This window comes from Sander lucioperca, chromosome 20, assembly GCF_008315115.2.
Source record: "Sander lucioperca isolate FBNREF2018 chromosome 20, SLUC_FBN_1.2, whole genome shotgun sequence".
NCBI lineage: Eukaryota > Metazoa > Chordata > Actinopteri > Perciformes > Percidae > Sander > Sander lucioperca.
This window is the reverse complement of record NC_050192.1, coordinates 25909520-25933626: the sequence shown is the minus strand read 5'-3', so window position 1 is coordinate 25933626 and position 24107 is coordinate 25909520. Positions and strand designations below refer to the sequence as shown.

General features: G+C 43.6%; 1 protein-coding gene across 3 annotated transcripts in view; it reads left to right on the top strand.

Moving 5' to 3' along the window:
* gas2l3 (growth arrest-specific 2 like 3) overlaps positions 1-24107 on the top strand; it is a 46445-nt gene that overhangs the window by 9772 nt on the left and 12566 nt on the right. Inside the window, exons 1-9 of one of the 3 annotated variants that reach the window (XM_031306456.2) lie at positions 1653-1917; positions 4335-4390; positions 10408-10594; positions 12231-12349; positions 12994-13135; positions 15249-15312; positions 15445-15586; positions 17787-17891; positions 18371-20947. In XM_031306456.2, coding sequence (XP_031162316.1) covers positions 4367-4390; positions 10408-10594; positions 12231-12349; positions 12994-13135; positions 15249-15312; positions 15445-15586; positions 17787-17891; positions 18371-19735 — 2148 coding nt within the window. In that variant the 5' untranslated portion in view covers positions 1653-1917; positions 4335-4366 and the 3' untranslated portion in view covers positions 19736-20947. Of the gene's footprint in view, positions 1-1652; positions 1918-4334; positions 4391-10407; positions 10595-12230; positions 12350-12993; positions 13136-15248; positions 15313-15444; positions 15587-17786; positions 17892-18370; positions 20948-24107 lie in introns of those variants that run through there. The other 2 variants (XR_004896089.1, XM_031306455.2) reach the window with 2 other exon arrangements.

Sequence of the window (24107 nt, the reverse complement as noted above, 5' to 3'; positions counted from 1 at the left end):
TGGCAGAAGAGCGCCAGCATTGCCGGATGTCTTTTTTCTCCCGGCAACCGTTGGGGAATGTGCGTGGTAGTGCTCAGTGTCACAGTGTCGAGCCCTGCCCTTTCCAGCGTGCCACTCCCAAGTTCACCGCCAATATAAAACGTGTTGTGTCTTCGCCTCCCCCTCCCCCTTTTTTTGGCTTTCGATTCTCTCGCCCTCCTCTGTGCTTGACATTTGACTGTGTGTGGGTGCCTTTGGTCCCTGTAGGGAGTCACGCTCTCAGGCTCTGCTGGGGCCCCAGATGCACACAACTGGAGTCCAGAGCCAAAGATTTGCCCTTTTGTTCTTTGTTGTTAAGTGCGAGCCCTCTCGAACGCCTGCACGCTGAAAAGAAGCAGAGCCATTCTGGATTGTTTCCCTCTTCTGAAATCCTAAATGTCGTCGTTCCGTCACTGTTTCTGGTTATTCCGCTTCATAGCCTTGAGGACATTGCTTTAAAAGACTTGAAAGAGGAAGAAAACCATCCTTTTCAAATCCTCTAGCTGCAACAAATCAAGTTTTTCAGTGCTGGTCTTTGACCTTTTGACATTTTTGACTTTCTTTTATTTCCATTCTTTTTCCTTCTTTCTACAAATAAAGAGTAATTCTCTTGAATTTCAGATGTGATTGACCCACAGTCACTGAATGTTGGCACAGCACAAGGTATCGCTTGGAGCATGTTGTGGTTTTAATAGCTTAATTTCAGCGGTTGATCTGCTGTTCAAAATATCATTGAACGAATACAAGAGCATGCGTAGTTGTCTTTGCCAGAACGTCATTGTAGACTTCAGGCTAATTTCAGGCATTCACTTATTTTCATGTCTTCTGAGTATTCCGTCGCATGTGTGATTTTGTGCCCCAGGACACTTGGATGTAATATCTAACACAGTATGTTCAAAAAATGAGCCTTGCTAATGTCAGTCAGACAGCACTTCAGTCTTCAGAACTGAGCTGGTTGGAACAGCTGTGGACACCCAACATCTGTGCATCTCAGTAGCTCGTGTGACGTCATGTGTTCTGTTCTTTGCTTTCTTAGAGTTTTGCTCACCCCAAGGCAAACTTGTTGGAACCCTTTCCACATGGATGCAGCTGTCAACTCTCTTGACATCGACATCAACAACCATCCAAAAAAAAAAAACAGAACAAGCTTATTGTTTTCCTGCTTCCCTCCCCGAACTTTCTGATGAGTGCCGGTGTGGGAGCTTGGGTGAGTTCTCTGTTGGGGCTACAGGGAGGTGGGGGTGGGGGGGATGAAAAGGAAGTGGAGGTAACCCCCACCTCACCTCCTCTATCCCATCTCATTCCATTTCATTGCACCCTGGTTGGGGAGTTCCTGATTGCGCTGCTGGCTTGGAAATGAGGTGTGTGTGTGTGTGTGTGTGTGTGTGTGTGTGTGTGTGTGTGTGTGTGTGTGTGTGTGTGTGTGTGTGTGTGTGTGTGTGTGTGTGTGTGTGTGTGTGTGTGTGTGTGTGTGTGTGTGTGTGTGTGTGTGTGTGTGTGTGTGTGTGTGTGTGTGTGTGTGTGTGTGTGTGGTGGGGAGGGTGGCAAGCTAACAAAACAATAGAGGCTTTGTGAGAGGGTCCCGCCGTGACAGGATTGTTTGGTGGGGGGGGAAGCAGAGGGGCGGTCAGGGCTTAGCCAAGCGTAGCCACTTCATTAGTCAGGGCTCTCCTTTTGCACCTCCTCCTCCCATCCATCCTCCCTCCCTGTCATTCCCTCGCTGCCTTTCCTTCCCCACTCACTCGTGGACCCACAGAGGCAGGAGCCGCTCTGAATGGACAGCACTGAGCCTAGCGCAGGGTTTTGACTCAGCATTGATGATGAGGATGTGCTTTTGAGGCTGACCGCAGTTGTTTGGCGCAGCTTCCTCGCCCAGTACCGTACCATTTTTGTTCTGAGGTAAGTTGTCTTGTGTTGTCATCCTTCCTGTCACGTCCCGTCCTTGGCCGCTGACTTGCATCTTCTCTTCCCCTGAGCTGCAGTTTTGGTGTCGGATGACTGCACGCAGCACTCATTAGGCATGCCTTTTGATGAACAGCCGAGGATGCAATTTAAGTGGTTATTAAGGCATTTCTATGACTACGCTAGTTTTCTTGGCTTCTTCTAGCGTTTTCATCACTTTGTGCATGATGACATCAGGTGAGAACACCATAGGGCTAGAAGTTTCTCAAACCAATGTTGGGTGTAATGTTGGTTGGATGGTTTATGTGAAGTGATATTTGTGTGTCTGCGGAGCATGGGGGGGGAGGGGGATATGGTGGTGTTAGGAGACTATTGCCTCAGCTGTGTTGACCAAATTATCAGTGTTATTAGGATCTACGTCCTTGTGATTGCTTTCTCCCCCCACCCGCTGCCTCTCTTTGTCAAACGCACACACCCTCGGGGACAGTGGAGCGTCGGGGTAATCCTTCACATCCTGTGTGGGAAAGGGCAGAGAGGAGCACTCAGACTAACCTCATCACTTCCTCGTGAGAAAGTCTGATCCACTAAAACCCACTGCTTGTCCAGAAAAACAACAACATCCCGGCTGTTTTTTTAATTTATTTTTTACCCAGAGGGCTGTTCGCGTCATCCCGAGTGCTTGTTTGCAGCTTATATCCTGTTCAACTGTCCTCCTTTTAATGTTTCTCCATTACTACTTTATCACTACTCGGGGCATCACAGCTACATGGTTTTCAACTTTCCCAGCTGATTCACCAGGATACCTTGCGACATCTGAATTTAATGTCTTGTAAATTTGATTTATTTTTTTGCAGAGGAATCACACTGACAGTGTGTACTGTAGATGAAAGAGCCCCATGTCTGAAATTAGTGTAAATACTGCATGTACTTGATGGGATAATCTTGAATTAAGCTTCAAAGTAATTGTGTGGAGCCAGTTAAGCTTGAATGTCATTCACAGGGTTCTTTGATGTCTTTCTCCTGTCCCAGGAGTCCGAGTAGGGCTGGGCAATATATCGATATTATATTGATATTGTGATATGGGATTAGATATCGTCTTAGATTTTGGATATCGTAATATCGTGATATGACATAAGTGTTGTCTTCTCCTGGTTTTAAAGGCTGCATTACAGTAAAGTGATGTCATTTTCTGAACTTACCAGTCTGTTCTAGCTGTTCTATTATTTGCCTTTTTTCCCCACTTAGACATTATGTCCACATTACTGATGATTATTTATGTAAAATCTAAGTGTGAAGCACCAATTGTCAACCCTAGAATATCGCCGCAATATGGATATCAAGGTATTTGGTCAAGAATATTGTGATATCTGTTTTTCTCCCAATCGCCCAGCCCTAAGTCAGAGGGCTCCAGGGTAGGGCTGGACGATAAACCACATATTATATATTATTAATCTCTTACTGACCTAACTTTATTATCATCGCAGTGAGTTTTCAATAGATACATTGTTTGAATGCTGAATACTCAAACTCAGAAAATCTGCTACAACCAATGATACCAAACCAGTCTGGTCAAAGACCGCTCCAGAATTTTAACTGGGCATGCAGTAATGAATCAATACCGATGTATTGAAGTGAAGAGATAGATAATGTATTAGAACAATATTCTTTACTGTACTCCAGTGAACGCTCTTTTAAAGGAATAGTTTGACATTTTTGGGATATGCCATAATTCATTGGTACTGCTGAGAGTTAGAAGTGAAGATTGATACACTCTCAGGTAAGGTACGGAGCTAGAATTAGACGTGATTAGCTAAGTTTAGCAGGGGGAAAGGCTAGCCTGGCTCTCTCCAAAATCTGTCTACCAGCCCCTCTAAAATGTACAAATTCACACATGGTCTCATTTGTTTTAGTCTGTACACAATCGGCAATCTAAATCAATGTGTGCTCTTCGAGGGAGTTGCGTGGTGGAACTATTTCTTGACTGTCAACAGTTTAATCCTTCCGCTCAGCATTTCTGCTGGTTGTCTGGCAACTCCAAGGTGATGGCAAGACTCTAGTCGCTGCTTCTTGCTGTTCACCAAGAAATAGTTACAGTATGTAAATCACCTGTTTTCTTTGCTTCTAGTCCATTAGAATGAGCTAAGATAATCGCCCCCCTGAATCCACACTTGACATGACAGTGAAATCAAACTTCTCATTTAACTCTTGGAAAGAAAGCAAACGGGGACGTTTCTTAAAATGTCAAACCGTTTCTTTAGAACTGTAGCTAGCCCATAATCGGACCCCATGAGAGGAAACTCGGAGGCAACCATTTGAACCTTCTTATTCCCACTCTTTGAATTGCAATGTGAGATGAACAACAGACCTTCTGGATATGATCTCTTTTAACCCAAGTCTGTCTTATCTCTCCACAGAATGAAGAAGTGAACAATCTGTGGTCACAGTCATGGCTGTCCAGGCTGGCATCCAGGTAGGCTCATCACCATCTAGATTAGATGTACTTTGATTGGCCAGAGAAGAAACAAAGTCCTTGAGTCCATTGCAGATAGTGGTACAGGTTAGAGATCAAGGAGTCCGAAACGTTCACATGGCTGTGTGTTCTTCAAGTCTCAACACATAAGTAGATGAGTTACAAATGTCAACATTGCAGTAGAGCTGAACTTGACTTTGAGACCTCATTATTGCACCCTGTTTGGTCAATCGGTACCATTCTTAGTGTCCGGGCAGTGAGTCACATCTGTGTGAAAAAAATTGGGGGGGAAAAAGTTCTCAGACTGTGCTATAGTTATTCCGGTTAAATAAAGCGGTGTTGACATCTGTCTCCCACTCAACAACTGCGGCGAGCCCACCTGTGTTCCAGCATGCCATCTTGTTGTTGTTATGCATGTCTGACTTTCCACCGTTTGGACCCCGAGGAGTTTCTCCGCACATTGTTTTTAAAGGGAGTGGGTGGAATGTGCAACACGTTTTTTCTCTCTCTCCTCCTTTCACTCCCAGCAACGAAATGTCAGCCATCCCAAAAACCCCAAACAACAAACGTATCGTGTTAACAGATTTGTCCCATGGCAGAATGTCGTCGTTGAGAAGGGCATTTCTCTGTCATCTGGTTTGGAAAGTCCTGGCTCTCTCCCCATCCGTCTTGGACTGTAGATATTGCAAAATATGTATCCCAGTTCTGCACACATAACATGTGGCAGGAAATGTCTCAGACTGATGCTAATGTGTTGACGAGGCTAAGAGGAACCTCCCCAGAGTTGTTGATGAACTGTGGTCGGATGCTCTAGCTTCAAATGCACCAAAAGATGGTGTTAATTAGGTTTGTTTGTGCCAGGAGATTTTTTTTATAGGTTGGTTTAAACTGTATGGTGCTTTATCTCTGTAGGCTTACGTTTCCCCAAAATCACTGTCACTTTGTCTAAAACGTGGGTAAGAGTAGTTTACATATAAATGAATCACCCTTTTAAGGACAATTCCTGTTTTTTAGTTCAAACTTGTTTTTACAGTGCATCTCATTCCCATTCAATACCAAAGACCGCAGAAAACAACAGTAAGGATTTCCTAATTGGCGAAAAAGATATAGACATTATAGACAGTCATTGTGTGAGGTCATATTTAGTTAATTCATGTATGTTTGTGGAGCACCCAAAATCCCACTTGCACTTCAAATAGAAGAAGAAATCTAGGAATTGGTGGATGATATTGTGTGCCATGGCAGGCACCCTGTGAGGGTATTGATCCGTATCAGGCTGTGGTGATGCTGCAGAGAACGTAACACTGCAGCTACTTCCAAAGCTCAGCTCAGAGCTTCACTGCCAATGTAGAGCAGCACAGTCGCATTCGATAACTGGTCACACTCTGACTGCTCTGTTCACCCATGCTGAAAATGTATGCACTCATGGAAGTATAAGTAGCATATGCGTACATTAATGCAACAGTAAAACACATTGTATATGATGTCTGCAGGTTTTGGTCTCATGCCTGGGATATCTGACGAACCTCAGAAATATTTGGTGATGGCTACAAATTGTTGCTGTGGGGTTAAAACCCTGTCACTACAAAGCAAAAAAAAAATGTATCTTTTAGCTCGATAGTGTTTCTGATTTGACCTTTCTAAACCTATAATCCTTCAATTTTTAAGTTCAAAAGTAGAAAGCAAAACACGGAAGTAACAAAGTTTAGAGGGATACAATCTCTGAACCAATCAGCTATCGGTCTGATGACGATTTAGTTTCTAGGGACAACAGCCAATATTTCTGTGGTGCCTGTACTTTTTGTAGGTGTTTTAGGTCCAGACGACTTTTCGGCCAATCTCTATGAATGGATATCTGCATAGGGTGCAGATAATAAATAAAAAAATAACGATAACCAATGGGTTCCTAGATTGCATTTTGGCCAGTGCGTTCAATCTCAATTTTCTTTTTCCCGTGGGCTACAGATTATCTGTTGACAGAGATTAATATAGATGCACATCAATGCAGATCAGGGTTAGGGAGATGTTGTCTCCTTGTAGCATCTTTATCAGGTAGCAAATAGAAACGCACACCAAATAGAATGCCCTCCAAGTATTTGAAAAGGGCAACACAACCTCGTTAGTTCAGCCTGACCAAACCAATCAGCTCTTGGTTTAGTTATGATCCTGAAAGGTCAAAGGTCAACAACCAGGCCATGAAGTTTGGGAAGTCAACAAATTGGGAGAGCTAAAGTAATGGCAAAGCACTTCAAATGTAAAGGAGTGGAAAGTCGTTCTGGTATTATTTAACTTGATCAAATCGTAACTTCTAGTTTAAGTTGGAGCTGGAGCTGAACATCTGACAAAGCTTAAAGTGAAAGTGGTTTATAGGCTTCATATACATGACTCATTGACATATGGCATGAAGAAAATGTTTTATAATAATGTGAACAGATGCTACAGTCATGAGAACAGCTTATATAATGAGAAAGCATCTTTAAGTAACCAGACCATAATCATGAGAGAAGACCATGATATAAGAAGATGACCTTGCATGGCATGTGTATGTATTTTCAGTTTCAACAGTGGCTTGAAATGATCATTTGTTGAATATTTTGCTGCATCCCACTTTTCTCATTGAGCTTCCTGCTATTGACTATTGTTTCAGGGGGTTTAGTGGTGTAACTGGCTCAGGTTAAGAGCATCAGATAAACTCCTAAAGCGTACCATGCCGGCCTCTCAGTCCGTTGCATTTCATACCAGGATTACCGAGCCACATTCCAGCGCCTAATGAGGACAGATGTGGTGAAAGAAACTGAGACTTTCTCTATACTCTGTGCAAGATTTCAGTTTACAACACAAGGCTTCTTTAAGAGCTAAATACTCTCTATGGACCTGTATGAGGTCAGGTGACATGGTGCGAGGCTGGATTATCTCACTGTTCAGTCGTCTTTTACGTAATTTCAACGTTACACTACGCTGCCTTATTTTCTAATTAGCCAGATGCCAGGAAAGGCACGTGTTGTTGTGAACCTGCTCTGCAGGCAGTTTGCCCTTCTGAACCGTGTTATGTAATGTGTGTGTGTGTGTGTGTGTGTGTGTGTGTGCGCACCAAGTGTCTGTCAGTGTGTCTGTGTGTCTGTCTGTGTCTCGGCTCATCCCTTTTTTAAAGTGGGGTGAACTTTTCAGTTTCAAACATCAGGCGTTTTTGCAACTTTCTCCCCCTTTTTTTATGTGTGTGTGTGTCCCTAGTCTTACATCTTTGTTACCACCCCCTTTTGGGTTCAAAGGTCACCCTGATGGGGACTAAAAAAACAAACAAACAAAAAAAACCTTCTTAAAGCAGTGATGTCCCATTGGTGTTTATTCTAAACATTTGTTTGCATGTCCTTAATCCTAACACAGAGCTAACTACAGGGCCCTGTGGGCTAAATGTCTCACCAGACAACCCAAATTACACATTGAGTTGATTAAATTAGGTAAATGAGTCAAAGTTGCCTGAAGTACAATGTTAAAAGGGACAGGGAGTTTAATTAACTTGTCACGAAGAGTTCTCCTCATCCTGTGAAAACAGTTGTATAGTGTCTTCTGTGGTTCTGGAGGCAACTTTATAAAGTAAAATAACCCTGATGATGTCATCAGAGTTGTCTCGGCTTGGGCCTGGGGCTTACATTTTTTAATGGAAAGTCTTGAGTTATAAACTGGAGGTGTAGGGTTTGAAAGAAGTGGGCATTTAAGGTGTGTGTGTGTGTGTGGGGGGGGGGATAAAAGATTCTGTTGAGTTGCATCATGGGAATTGCAGGATCAAGTGTTTTTGGATTTTGACCCATACTAGGGACTAAATGTCAGCATATCTCGATCTCTGCGGCTTTGATTTTGACCGTTTTTTTTTTTTTTTTTTTTTTTTCAATCTGTCGCTTGAGAAGCCCCCGATTTAATGGAAGTGCAATACTAAATCACTGGAGTAGCCCATTGGAGTTAAAAGTTGTTCACAGTTTGCAGTTATCTATATAAAAAATTTGAGTTTGCCTTTCTTTTAGACACGTTTAGGTCAAAATTGAAACCGTCCTATGAATTTAGACTCCTAATTTGTCAGTCCTTTCTACTTAGCATTGTGAGATTTAAACCTGTTGTTGCATCCCCAATAGGGCCGCACAATTAATCGCAATTTTATCGAAATCGCAATATTGACTAATATTGACATGTGTCAAACCATTCTGAATTAAGTACTGTGATGCTGCAGAGACATCCCAGCCTACAAATTGTATCCTACAAAGTAAATCACACTATAATCTTTTTTATTTATTTATATATTTTTCAATGAGAACGATACGAAAATGATTATTACTTCCAATATCGTGAATCATATCGCAATATCAGTCAAAAATAATCGCAATTATATATTTCTCATACCGTGCAGCCCTAATCCCCAGTTCCCTTATTTTTTTTTTTTTTAATTTCCCTTTACATAGTCCCAGTAAGGAGATTATGGACATTCAGTATCTGCTTGATCCAATTCTTTGTTATATAGCTATATCACAATGCACATGCACACACAGTCTCCTCAGCAGGGTTGTTGGGGCGGCTCTGAGCATCAGCAGTGCATTACTGTATAACAGGCCTCTCTGTCTGAGTCGACTGGCCAGAAGGCTTCCTGTTTGTAGGCAGAACGAACGCCATGAGTTCAAGGCCCCAACAGGACTGGGCCTTGTTTTAAGCACAATAACCCATTCACTACAGTAGATGCAATGTCTCATTATTGCTTGATGATATGTGATGGACACAAAGATTAGAGGCTGTATCTTAAACAGATGTCAACAAACTGGACAGGGAGATTTCAAACAGAATTTGAGGTACAGTATGTAATGTCTGCACAAGTCGTCGTAGTGCACAGCTGCTGCTGGTTTCTGGGTTGCTTCTCCTGTTGCCTGCAGACAATTAAGAAGTTGAAATAAAACAGCCATTTTGTAAATGGGAATTACATGATTCATTATATCTATTTAGGTCTTTAAAGCTTTGACATTATTGTCATAGTCTATTCATCTGTTGATTTATTTTCTCGATTTAATTGATTAGTTGTTTGGTCTATAAAATGTCAGAACATGGTGAAAAATGACTTGAGTGTTATTCTTTTGTTAAGATATTCAGTTTACTGTCACAGAGGAGGGGAGAAACTAGAAGATATTCACATTTAAGAAGCTGGAATCAGAATTTTTACTTTTTTTTTTTTTTTTCATAAGAAATTACTCAAACCGATTATCAAAGTAGTTGGCGATTTATTTAATAGTTGACAACTAATCAACGAATCGATTCATCTTTGCAGCTCTAGTTTTGTCTCCATATTTTTCTAAAAAGTATGTCTAACTTAATGACAATTTCCTTTTTATGTATGTGGTGGCTGTGAAACGAAGAACACTGTGGTACACAGGATTACTTGAGACAAGGGATCGGAAGGGAGGGGTGTGAGAGTAGAGATGGATATGATGAGACCTCAGTGATCAAGTGGCTGGCTCCAGGCACTGAGCCCCAGACTGTGAACCAGTGCTAGACACCCATTTAAGCAGTCAAGTGCAACAGAATTCAATTGTCTCTGTTTTCCCTTTTTGGATTTGCAACAAAAGAAAAAAGAAAATAATGACTGTGAGGTTGTCTTTCAGTGGACAATGAAAGACGTTAAAAAATAATGGGGTTGGGTGCTTGGAATTAAAGCTTGGGTTTCGGTTTTTACTCCGAATAAACCACAGTGGCTACCAGGCCCAGTGGCAGTGTGGAATGACGGCATCCCTGACACGTCCTCTCTGCATGGATGGGTCACTAAAATTCCTCTGATATTCACACAGAGCATGGCTGGATGGTAACTAGAGTATGATAATGTGTTGGCTTGCAGAGACTGTTGGCTGTGGAGAAACTTCTAACGTATATATTCAGGGTTAAAAAGCCTTGATGAAGAGCTTTCAAGATTGTGCTGGATGCCATTTTTCCGAGAACACATTGATTTTCATTGCATGTGTAAACGGTTGCTAATCTTCCTTTTCCAGGTTTGGTTTGGCGAGAAGTTCGACGCCCCGCTGCTGAGCCCCAGGAGCCCTCGCAGCCCGTTAGCACAGCGCCACGGCCCCGGCCTCGCAGACGTCTTCCAGTATGACCAGTGGCTGGCCGTGCGACACGAAGCCACCCTGGTGCCCATGCAGGAGGATCTGGCCATCTGGCTCACCGGCATGCTGGGTAAGAGCTGCATGTCAGCTAAGAAGTAGGGCTGCACGATATAAGGAAAATATGTGATATGCGCAGCCTTTCGCGATGTATTTATTACGCCAGTTCAAATCGCTATGACGATTTAAATAAATAAAAAAAAACTGATATATTGTGCAGCCCTAAAGTACTGCTTTTTATAGGTTTTGTCATGTCTTTTTGCCACCCTCTGACTGTCTGGGATCATGTTGTTTTGGCATCTTTTAGAGAAAACGGATGTTAATGTTTTTCTCTGTCTGATGTATTTCACTGTAGTGTAGTTGCATGGAGAGTAGATGTGTCCAAGCCTGTGCATATATGAATCAACACTGCAGTTGCATGCTAACAGTTTCCCCCCTCGAGGCTAGGAAAATTCTGAAGCACAATTGACGCGGGTCTCCCATGTAATTGGATTTGGATGCTGCAAACACAGAAACAGGAGTGGAACAAAATCCCTAATTTCATCCTCTGCAATTATACTGACATCTATTGTCCCCTATAATACAATGGAGCAGTGAGGAAACTGAAGCTGAAACTGACTCCGTTCTTTTTTTTTTTTTTTTTTTTTTTTTTTTTTAAGAAGCAGACCGTTTTTCTCATGAGGAATGTGGGCAGGTACGAAACACTCAACATGAGTTATAGGTACCGTGACCGTCACGGCCTGTATCCCACATTTGTAAACCGTTTGACCGATCCCGAGGGGCCGGATGCTGCAGCAACAGGTGGCGTGCAGCGGATAAGGTTTCAAGCCTCGGGGCTCGTCTGTCGTAGTACGGAAACTCAACTTTTGTGGAGCAATCTTTTGTCACTTAGTGTTGTGACTATTTTGGATTTTGTTCCCAATGTGAATTCAGTTCCCATGGCCTTTGTTGAGTTTACTAGGGCGGTGATTTACAATAAGGGGTCGTGGGAGCGCCATAAGTTCTTGAGCAGTTGGTAGGGAAGTCCTCTGTTGAAAAGCAACCGTTAACATGCAGTCTTTTGTCTTTTTGTCCTGCAACAAAAGACACTGAAGAATAAAACTGCTTATATATAGAGCGAAAAAAGAATTTAGTTAATTCGTACTAGAGATTAGGGCTGGTTACCGAAATCAATACTTTTTAGGCACCGACCGAATAGCCTCATTAGTATCGACTATCGAAAAATGCCTCGTCATTCAATACCAAACTTCAATACCTAAGGAGTAAATCTCATCAGCGTAAGTGAGCCAATAAACATGCAGCATGCGTGTACCAAGATCTAAGAATGTTTGTGATTGGCTGTGTTAGCGTTACACGTCGTAGAGGCAGGCAGGAAAAACTCGACGTTACACAGAGAGACGGGGCTCACGTAGTAGGAGCTGTGAATAAATAAAAAGATTTGTGCCGTAATGTAGTCCATTTCTTTTTGTTAAAATGGATTTTATAAAATCGGTATCGAAAAACGTATCGCTCAGGAGCCGGTATCGAAGTCCCAGTATTGGTATCGGTATCGGAAAAAGCGCCCTACTAGAGATGTGGTTTGGACCCACATTACGTGAACTTATGTAAATGGGACAAATCTCATCTTTATAAAATGCTTTTGCAGATGAAAAAGCAGCATCATTTGTATTGTGCTGTACATTTTATTCTGGGTCTTTTCACTTTTCCAGGCGAGGAGGTGAGAGCCGAGTTTTTCATGGACGAGCTGAATAACGGCGTGAAGCTCTGCCAGCTTATCGGCGTGCTGCAGACGAAGATCGCCCAGAGCTGCCCCTCCGCACTCTGCAAGGTGAGTCAGACAGCGGTGGTGAAAATGGCCGGGACCATGGTCCAAAGGGCAGCTCTTATGCTCACACACGAGTTTGGGGGGAGCAAAATTTCTGACTCGATTCATTTCGGAGTTCAGTTAGCACACATGACATTCCTGTTGTCACTTGAAATGTCTCATGGTCCTTGTGCTCTGGTTTTATCCCCCATGTGTGCACTAGGGCTGGGCAGTGTATCGATATTATATTGATATCGTGATTATGTGACTAGATATCATCTTAGATTTTGGATATTGTTAATGGCTTAAGTGTGGTCTTTCCCTGGTTTTAAAGGCTGCATTACAGTAAAGTTATGTCATTTTCTGAACTTACCAGACTGTTGTAACTGTTCTATTATTTGCCTTTACCCATTACTTAGTCATTATATCCACATTACTGATGATTATTTATCAAAACTCTCATTGTGAAGATATTTTGTTAAAGCACCAATAGTCAACCCTACAATATCGTGACAATATCGATATTGAGGTTTTATGTCAAAAATATGCCTTATGTTCTCACATTTTTATCCTTTTTGCACGTGGTTTTAAATCCCCTCACTTAACTGCATATGTCCACCCCGAGTTTGATGATAATGATTCATGGAGTTTATTTTTTTCCCCGACAGCTGTTCCCCACCAGGAAGATTGCATGTAAGCGCGACGCCTCTCCGGGTTCCTTCTTCGCTCGAGACAACACCGCCAACTTCCTGGCCTGGTGTCGCCACGCCGGCGTGGAGGAGACCTACCTGTTTGAGTCCGAAGGCCTCGGTAAGAGCGGCAGCTGACGTCACAGAAACGATACGCTGCTTCCATCTATTCTGGTGGCAATGCATCCTTTCTGTCTGTATTTGTTTTATCGCTGTAGATGCACACTGCCTCTCTTGTGATGGGAAAAAAAGTGAAGCAGATGTGGAATCCATAACATCAAGTTGTGGCATAATACTAGTCCAATGAAAAACTGCCATAGATAGAATTAAAAAAATAAAAATAAATATCGATATTTGCACTCACGCTGGGATCGGCTCCAGCGACCCTGCAAAGGATAAGTGGTTACAGATAATGGCCGGATGGAATCTATATTTACAGGGAAAAAGCCAAATTAGCCTGCCATTTCTTTTCTTTTTTCAAATTAACTTCTTTCTATTTAAACTCTTCTGTTGCTCTCCCCCTTTCTTTCATTCATTTACAGCAGCCTTAGCAGTTACAATCCCTAAAATGTGAACCTGTCTGAGTAAATGTGACCTTTTTTTTGAGTTTTTTTGGAAACCACAACATTTATTTAGGCCAATATCACCTGGCAACCCTTTCCTGGTTCTAAATATGAATCTCGGTTGTTGGAAGAACCCACAGTAACTTAATAAGGTGCTACCTTCAGCTGCTCTGGCAAAGATTGGGATAGTTTGTCACAACCCTAACCTCTTGAATAACCAGATAAAAATGTCAAAGTCCAAGGTGTGTTTGTCCAAGCCAGCAGAAGGAAGCAGACATTTTTCAACAAAGACGGTCACCTTAATCGACTGGTAAATCTTTTATTCCCGGGGATCGAAGGCCAAATGTTCAAATAACTTTCTCACACCAGCGAAGTCATACTTTTGACTTTGAAAACTTTGGGAAATGGTAGCATGATGAGTTTCCCTGCATGTGCTTGGCCACTGTCTACCTACTGGAAAGCAAAAAACTCCCCGAATTTTTCCTCTTCAGCTTTTATTTCTTTAGCGTGCATTGGTTGAGTCCAAGCCAGTTTTAAAATCAGGCCAAAAGGATGTTTAGACCAAGTAAGAAAAATACACTGGAGTCCTGAGCAAGAAGACCATACAAATCCTTAAGGAGTTCTTTTAACCCTCTAAGGTCTAGCATTTTTACATATCTTCTTGAATTCTCCTTTTAAGTGTATTTGCATATAACTGATCCCCATGTGTTTTCATATCAAAGTGTTCAGACCAAACTCAGCTTTCTGTATAGCGATGCCCAAAATTGTTCCAGAGCAACGTGTAAAGAGATAGTTTGGCCCTAAAGTGGAAATATTTCTTGACTTGCTTGTGAAAACATACCTACACTTAATTGTTTTGGTGCTTGAAATGAGTTTACAAAAGTCTTAGGTTCACAAAAGTAGCCTAATGTATGAATAAAATGGTAACTTAAATGTCTAAAATGAAATTTTGTAATATCACTTTTTGAGTAGGAGTGTTGTCAAACGTGGCTTGGACTCGCCGGTGCGTCTTTTGTCCTCAGAGGGTTAAATATTTACCAGGATGTGGATCTGTCTGCAGGTTGGTCCTGGATCTTCTTTTGAATAAGAACACCAGCTAACAGGAAAATGGTTAACTCCACACTGTTCTGGTAATGTTGGCCTTTATAGAGGATGATTAACAGTGTAAAACAGACGAGACTGCGGCTGTAAGCTCCTAATAACTTTGAGAGAGCATCCAGAGCTCTGTTGTTTTAAGCCTTGCTTCTTAATGGCTTAATAGGATCTGTTGTGGAGAGCAATTGCCCTGAGTACTCAGTATGGGGGATCACTTCATTACAAGTAATGGCTCTCCAATAAAAGGGATTGGAGCGATTTAGAACGAAAGCCAAACACCTGCTGTGACTCTCTTACTCTTCAATATATATTCTTGTTTAATGAATATCCGTGTGTGACTTTAAAGCTGTGCCCTCCACACCCAGAGCCCTGTTCTCTTCTGCATGAATCATCCAACAACCCCTCAGGGAATAACTATCTTTATCGTATGTGTGCTCATAGTGTCATGTTTTGGAAAGGAACACGTGAATTTTGTGGCACCTCATCCCTTTTTATTTGCCATGCCGTTGAGTTCTCTCTAAAGAAAGCTGCTTCTCCACATTATTTACCTGTTAACTGTTGTGTTTTCTGCCTCAGTGCTGCACAAAGAGCCTCGGCAAGTTTGTCTCTGTCTGCTGGAGATCGGCCGCATCGTCTCCAAGTAAGTCTTTTAAACACAAACGAAGAAGCGGAAACTTGAAATGGTTTAAAGCCCCAAAAAGGAACGGTTCAAGATTGGTTAAACGTTTCAGGGCCAAAGGTGCAGATGTAAAGTGTGCTGTGCGTTCCTCAGGTATGGCGTGGAGCCTCCTGTGCTGGTGAAGCTGGAGAAGGAGATCGAGTTGGAGGAGACTCTGTTGATGACGGAGGAGCCACGGCCAGCCGTCAAAACCTTCAGCGTGTGCTGCCAGCACGGCGGCCTCTACCAGCCGGGGGTGAGTTCTGACTCACTGCCGGAACATGTGAACCCCGTACTGTTTTCAGACACACAGAACATGAAACTTTTCCACCTGGACTCAGGAAGTGTGGCACGAGAAATCTTTTTTTTTTTTTAACTTTAGGGATTTTAAAGATTAATCGTTAATAAGAATATTGACTGATTTGAATTCTTACGGTTAATCAGTTAAACGGTTAAAAACAATATTATTAAAACAAAAATAAACAAAAGTTATTAAACTTTTTTTGGCACGATGATGAAAAATGGGTTATACAATCTATTAACTGCTAGTTATTTGCACTAGCAAGTTGTGTTTTTAAGTAGAGTTGTACCGATACCAGTATCGGGGAAAAATCACCGATCATGCCTAAAATGCTGCTATCTGTATCGGCAAGTACACGATACCATGAAAATAAGCCCTGGAAAAAAAGTTTCACCAGGATAAAATGGCCGTTCGCTAACGTTAGCTCTCCGCTAGTAGACCAAACCAGAAATCTGTTCTTCTTTGCCGCTCTAAAAACAGTTAAAAAAGAGAGGAAAAAGACCTTTTTTTTTAATTTACTGGTATCAGATCGGTACTCAGTATCGGCTGATACACATGTTTTTGTGCTCGTGGCTCTCTGCTGGACAGTGCTCCCAAAGAAGAGCTACATGTCACATGCCACTGTATCGATGGGACGCACAGCTGACCTCGCCAGTGGATGCGGTGGAGACGGGCTCAGACATACACGCCGCAAACCGCTGTGGACTTGTCTGGTCGTGCAAGCGGTTTCAGGAAAGGGTCTGCACGTTTTCACGACAATTCACAGAACATCGTGGCTGCTTGATCGGTACAAGTCCACAGCTGTCCAGGGAAAGCGGGAAGTACGTCCGAGCCTCACGGACGGGTGTTATTGATCGGTTAATTAGGGTCGGCTATCGGTCAGAACCCCCCCACTCTAAATTAGCATCCCTACACCAAATGCTTGTGAGCTGTCCTCTAACCTCAGTCTAGATCAGTGGTCCACAAACTTTTTCCAATAATGTACCCCATTTGAAATGTTTTTCATCTAAGTACCCCCTAAACCGCACAAAAAAATGCCTAGCTTTTTAAGAGAGGCACTTAAATGCTACACTTTAAGTTTACAATCACTACATTCATTCATAACTATAGTGTATAATTATTTTAGGACTTTTGCATGACTGATATTTTTTTAAAAGAACAAGGACTCTCACTCACCCCCCTGCAGTACTCCAAGGTACCCCTAGGGGTACGCGCACCCCCATTTGAGAACCACCGGTCGAGGATGATGGCGGTCCCTGCTGGCAACTCACAGACGAGCAGGAAGAGAGAGCTGCTGTTTGCTCAAACAATACATTTGCACGCAGCAAAGCGCTGGAAGGCATACAGCTGATCACGTCAGCATCACATAGGTGGTCCATGTGCGACCCAGTTGAGGCGGCTTCGCCGGCGCCCCACGGGGTATGACCCATCCCGGCTGACCACGTGGCGCTCTGCCGGCGCCCTGTGACTCACTCTCACACGGTCACACGCACACACAGAGATGAGCTGGCTGTTGATGTCCCAGTGTAAATACTCCATCTCTCTCTCCCAGCGATGAGGCTCCTCCATCAACACTAAATCCCGTCTGATGGATGTGATTTACCGTGAACGCCGTCAGTGTTCGCTGGGTTTATTTCCCATGTCCAGTCCGGCGGTCAAAATGAGTCTCCGACACTCTCAGGGTTGGGAGTTTTATTCCCAGAGGAGACAGCTGGACTAAAAATAACCGCACTCATTGAAGCGGAAGACGGTTGGGATAAAAGCATATTTGTTACCGAATGCATTTTTCCTTTCCATGTTCAAATAAGCAGTTGTTAAGCTGCAGCTTGTAGCAAATGCTGTCAGTTATTTTAGGCCAGTGTGTCTTCATCCCCTTGTGTCTCATTTTGAGATTTTAAATACTTTTTTTAACGAGACATGTCTTGCCTCACTGGGTGTGATTGCATTATTGCTCACTTATGCAGCAGCAAAAACCGGAGATCATTTTAAATACATTGCTTTGTTTTCCAGCCATCTGAGGTGACACTGAGTAATCCTCTGAACTGTAAATGTTGGATTCTGATAGAACTATATCGAATGTTTACAAAGAGTCCAATATTTCTGCCAATAAGATCTCCAATATGGCCTCCTTATGATCCTCTATTGTCCCTTGTAGGAGCACGGCATGGACGATCCACCCTGCAACTGTGCTAACAGAGTCTCCATTGAGTACCTGTCTGAGGGACGCTACAGACTGGGAGACAAGACCCTCTTTATTCGGGTGAGTGCTCTGAACAGGCCCACACACACACTCACACACTCTGCAGTGGTAGCAGACTCCTGTGTTGGCTCACTTCACGTCAGTAATACAGACAATCCAGTCAGTCCTTTGGTTGTCCCATTCAGAAGCTTTTAAAATACACAAATATACACGTTTGTGCGTGTGTGAGCTCTGGCAGAGACAGGACACTACATCACTGAGGCTGTGATTGGACTCTTGTAAGCTCGTTACCCAGTAGTAGCGGCGATCACCTGATAATTACTCTGCTGTCTGTGGTGCCAAGTCTTGGGACAGACGAGCTCATTTAAAGATCTGCAGCAGGAAGGAATATGTCACTGTTGCTTTTTGACTGGCTACAAAGAAATGTTTATCTTTTTTTACACTATATATATATATATATATATATATATATATATATATATATATATCTCTCTTGATGAGAAAATCAATGTAACGACTTGATTCATTGCCCTCCACAGATGCTTCATGGGAAACATGTGATGGTGCGTGTTGGCGGCGGCTGGGACACGCTGCGCGGTTTCCTGATGAAGTACGACCCTCTGCGAGTGCTGCAGTTCACCACTCTGGAGCAGAAGATCCTGGCCTTTCAGAAAGGCCCCCCCGGCCTGGGAGGTCACCACAGCAACGCAGCTCCACCCCCTCCTCCTGACATGGACCCCCTCGCCGCCGTCAACAAGCTCATCTCCACGTCTTCCTCCTCTTCCTCCTCCACCTCGTCGTCTTCCTCTGCGACCGCTGCGGGTCAGACGTGTCGGTCCTACGCCGCCTCCCCGGCCTGCACGCCCACGCTGCCCAGGAAAGGTGCTGCCACAGCGCCGAGGAAGAACCTGCAGGGGGCGCCTTCTGCCCCCAGGAAGCCCACCCAGCTGCCCCTGCCCACCACCACCACCACCAAAGGTTCCTCGTCTCTGCCCTCCACGCCTGTGGGAGGATCCTCCAAACAGTCTCCCGTGCCTGGGTGTCGCAGAGCTCTGACTCCATCCTCGGCTCCACCGCGTGCCCCCGCAGAGCCTCACCCCGCCTCCAAACTGAAGCTCCGACCATCCCCACGGGGCCCGGCCCCTCAGCCCAGGAGCCCCGTCTGCCCCGAACCGTCTTCCAAATGCCCCAAACCCTCCAGCCCCTGCGCCTCCTCCGTTGCCGCCTCCGTGCTTCGCCCCGTCACTGCACCAGCACGAGCCCCCGCCTCTAAAGACGCCCGGCCCCCATCCGGCACCAGCAATCGCGCTCGCCTCGCACAGCGCCGTCCCGGCTCCCCGGCCTCGCGCCTCCGTCTAGAGGCTGCCAGGCGGGTGCGGACGGCCGCAAGGACCGCAGCGACCCCAACTACCCAAACCCGGACCCCCACCCCCACCCCCACCCCCACCCCCAGCTCACGGACAGCCTCCCCCGCGGTGCCGAAACCTACCTGCTCCCTGCCGAAAAGCAAAGAGGTGACAGCCAAAGCCAAGGGCCCGGCCCCGACCAAGGAGGCTGCTGCCCCTCTACGCGGCACTGCTGCTGCCCCTGGGCGGGTCCCCGGGGGCAACACAGGCCCTTCCCCCATCGGCAAAGCCAATCAGAAAACACCAGCCACAGCACAGAGGGCGGGGCGAAAGCAAGCCGCCGCCCTTACCACCACCACCACCACCAACCCCACCAACAAGAAGGCCACTCTGAAAGCTGAAGCGACTCCAGGACTCGCCCTGGCCCCGCAGAAAACCAGTCCCAACGTCAAGGCTGGGAAGACGGAGCCCAGCGCCAGGAAGAAGATCCCACAGACCAAGGGCAACAGTGAGGACGCTTATTTTGAAATGAACAGCAGGAGGAGGCCAAGGACGTAAGGTGGACGGTTCCCCACCGCCAGCGGGCTGGTCACACACAGCTTCTTCTCACCAAGCAGACTCTTCCGGTCACTAACCCTCGTCAAAGAGCTTCTCATTGTATTTTTGTTGGTTTTTGAATGTTATTTAATAGCCTTTTTATTTTTATTATTTTTTAATCCAAACGGTCAAAGGTGTCATGCTTTGTATGTCTTGTCTTTGTGGTGATTTCATGGTCAGTTTGGAGCGCTCAGCTAACCCGGTTAACACTAAAACTTGCACAGAGTTTACATTTTCACTTCTGTTACATGTACAGCCGTTGAACAAATGAGTTGGGACTTTTAAAGAACAAAGGATATCATGTTTATATAGAAAAACCATGAAAAAGCTAATGCTAATCTCCAAGCTTTTTTTTTAGCCCAACAGAAGATCACATAATACAGCCATGATTTTAGTTAAAGGCACTTAGGTGAACATTTGAAGGAAACAGATCTGTGTGATTTTTCTCCATGGGTCCTGTTCTCTCCAACAGGTTACCAAAGTTGGGACATTCCTGGAGTTCAGTCACACAACTGGAACACAAATCATGGTTTCTGGTGATTATTTTTTTTCTTCTTCTTCTCCCCAGTGAGAACATACTGGTGGATAGTGAGACATTGTTCTTGTGTCTGATGTTTGTATCAATGATATCTAGGTGGGGGGGTTTGTGTCCATGGCGCCTGACAAGGCTTCATCAGGAACGGACCTTCCTGTCGTGTGCCTTCATCAGAAATGTTGTTTCTGAGCGGCATTAGAATGTATTAGATGACCGGGGGGGGGGCGGGGGGCAGGGTTTTAAATGTTTTTTACTGATGAAAATTGCACAGTGTGTACGAGCACCCATGACTTAGGTTTTCTCAGAGAAACGCCCAAGTCGCAGATGAACTACTGATCTTTTTAACACTCTAAAACTCCTTCTAGAGCATCTACTTAGACATGTTTTCATATGGTTTCTAATGTTTGTGTGTGGCTGTGTGGGTGTGTCAAAAATCTAGTTTTCTATGTGGTGTCTGTGTGAGTACAAACTATATATATATATATATATATATTATCAGTGAGGCTTTTTCTCGTTTGGCACTTTGCAGAAACCGCCGTGTTTGTCAGAATTTGAATGTCTAATCTGTCAGTTGTGTCTCTTCTCCAGCTACCTTTTTTGTCTTTTTGATTAATAAATGGACACGTGTTTTAAAAGATTATCTTGGTTTTGTCTTATTTAACATAAGAAACGTTATGCTGTTGCTCCAAACGTTTCTGGGGATTTGTTTCCCTCTAAAGCCTTTAAACTCTCTTAGCCTGGATAGCAAACAAAGCCCTCAGAGTATTAAGACTGGAAAGAATGGTTATAAAGCAACACTGGAATCTGTAGTCATGCCTGACATTATTAATAACTTAAGGTGAATAAAGAAAACACTAACGGAACATCATTTACACAACTAGGACAGGAACCGTTAATGACATAGTCCCATGATCCTTTGCACTGCAGCGCAGAACAGTCAACACAACGGCATCCTGCCGGCCGTTAAAACATATTACCCAGCCCTAATTATAACTATTTACTTTTTTTAGACAAATAATAGTCCTTTTTCACAGCAACCATTTTGACTTGAGTGGCAGGAGAAGCACAGGTGAAACAACTTTAGGTAACGATGGCGCAGTCCCATCCAATTAACGTCATCAGTTACACCTGTGCAAAGTTGATTTAAAGGCCTGTCACTGGCCTCTGAGGAGTCTGGCTCAGACCTGAGGACTGGGTCGACATGGGCACACTCACAGCTGTGAGTGACTAAAACATCGGGAAAAAGTGACAACATTTTTTGTGCCAAAACAAAGAAGTGACAAAAACGTCACCAAAAAAAAAAGTTTTAATTTTGAAAATTTTGACCCTGGAAAAAAAAAAAAGTTGGATGCATGCATGGTCGATGGGAAGACAACACAAGGGTTAAAAAGTCCTGCTGTGCTCTGCTGCCCCCCCCCAGTGGCTCTGAACCAACACTACACCAGGGTGAAGTTGCTTTGGCTGCTTGATGCTGTGATATATGTTGGACTATAAAGAGATGGGAGCAGGGTGCAAAGTTAACTTGTTGTCTCCACTGGCCAAATGGCTAGTCATGGTCCCATTTTTTTTACCAGCCACTCTATAGATTACCATTGTTTTCAATCAACCAATCGATCAATCAGACTTTATTTATATAGCACTTTTCATACATACAAATGTAGCACAGTGCTTGATACAATCCAAATTCCCAACTTGTAAATACATTTGCACATTCTTTCCTTTTGTAGTTTTGTTTTAATCTTTATTTTTGATTAGCTGTTCTTGTATTCTATCCTATTTCTTATTTCTTGTATATGTGTGTGTATGTGTGTGCTGTGTGTGTCTGATATTTTGACGGCAGGTTACCTCTCACCACCAGTACAGGGACAGTGGATGTCAAATAGCTTCCAGGCTAACTCTGGCACATTTTACTTTTATGTATTATTAGTGTGCATTGTCCCTGATAAATAAACCTGAAAATAAAATAAAATTTCCTAATTTGGGATCAATCCAGTCTATCTTATTTAATGTTATCTAATCATGTTTCACCAGCATTTGGCCGGTGGATGGTGCTGAGACATGGATAGAAAAGTGGAAGATACAAGTTTTAAATGGATTTCTTGATGCGTTTCTGTAGCACAGGGCTTCATGTCAGCACAGCAGAGAGCTCCATGACGACCGTCGTTAGCTTAACTGGTCAGCTATTGTCAGCTGTTGTCAACTGGGATTAGTTTACCGAGGCTTCTTCAATCAGTCCCACAGAAAGGCATTCTGGACCCTCCTCCAAGGCAAGAGGAAAGAGGACGTGTTCACATGTCAGCACAGGTGTAAATAACTGAATTAATGATGGCTGCATTCCATTCAGCTGCTTTGATTTCAAGATCTCCTACGATGACGAGTCCAATGCTACGTTTACACGTGGCCGGCTAGTTTCATAAACGGACATTTCACCCTCTCAGTTTTCAAAAATAACATTGTGCACACCTGTCAGTTTTCAGAAAAGTGTTTGTTTACACGTACCCGTGTATATATGCCGTCAAGAGCACGCCAAACCTGTAGGTGGCAGTGTAACGAGAAGGTCAAGCCCACGTTAGCCAATCAGAAGCCCAATAATAGCAACAACAGCAACGAATCACTTCCTTTCGCTCGGCTGCCTAAACCTCTGTTTATCTCAGTTTACGTGCAAAATCTCCACTCTGGCCAAAGTTTTTTCTCCGTTTGCGTGTAAACGGGGTACAAATGTGTGCTGTGAAAAAGGCCTAATATATGCATTCAAAGTCAGTGTGGTTAAAACCCGAGTAGCTTTGGTTTTAGGAATTATATCTATTTGACTATGACATTTTAGCATAACCAGAGGAAAGATCAGAAAGCTTCTTTTTTTTTTTAACCTGTAGGCATTTATTAAATATCAAAACATGTTAAATTAGAAATTACAATTGACCTCATTTCTCATAAACATGTCTGTCGTTTTGGATTTTTATTTAAAAAAAAGTAACGAGAGCAGAGGGTACGGAGAGAGTAACTTAATAAAATACTGACAAGGCATTTCCCAGGCTTAAAGACCAAAGTTGAAGGCTCCGTCAGTTGTCTCAGTGCATTGTTGGTCTAAAAAAAACTGAGCGTGAAACCCTGAGAGAAAAGTCATGACACACAGGCGGCGGTTTAAAAACATTAACAGATGAGATTAATCTGCAGCGCTGGAAAAATTAAAGTGATGGTTCGGAGTAATTTCACCCTAGGCTGCTTTGCACCTTGACCTCGAGCCAAACAACCCGCCATGAGCTTTTTCCCCTTGTTATAACGTTGGTCGAGTTAGCGTTATCAGCTGGTTAGCTTAGTGCAGGCGCTAATGGATCCACGTTTGTATCTCGTAAATTACCCCACTAATAATGCCCGGAATGATACCAAACTTTTACAGTAGTACAAATAGTTTCTGTACTTATAAAACGAGGCAATAGGAAGTTTGTAACTACACCTGTAGTAGTAGTATGTAAGTACTGCGCGATAGCACGGTAACAGCCGAGAGGAGTATCCATCAGGCAAGTGTTATTTAAATATACTTCTGGTGTAGTTACAAACTTTCTAATGCCTCATTTTATCAGTAAAGAAACTATTTGTACTACTGTAGAAGTTTGGTATCATTCCAGGAATTATTAGTGGGGTAATTTACGAGATACAAACGTGGATCCATTAGCGCCTGCACTAAGCTAACCAGCTGATAACGCTAACTCGACCAACGTTACAACAAGAGAAAAAAGCTTATGGGGGGGGGGTTGTTTGGCTCGAGGTCAAGGTGCAAAGCAGCCTAGGGTGAAATTA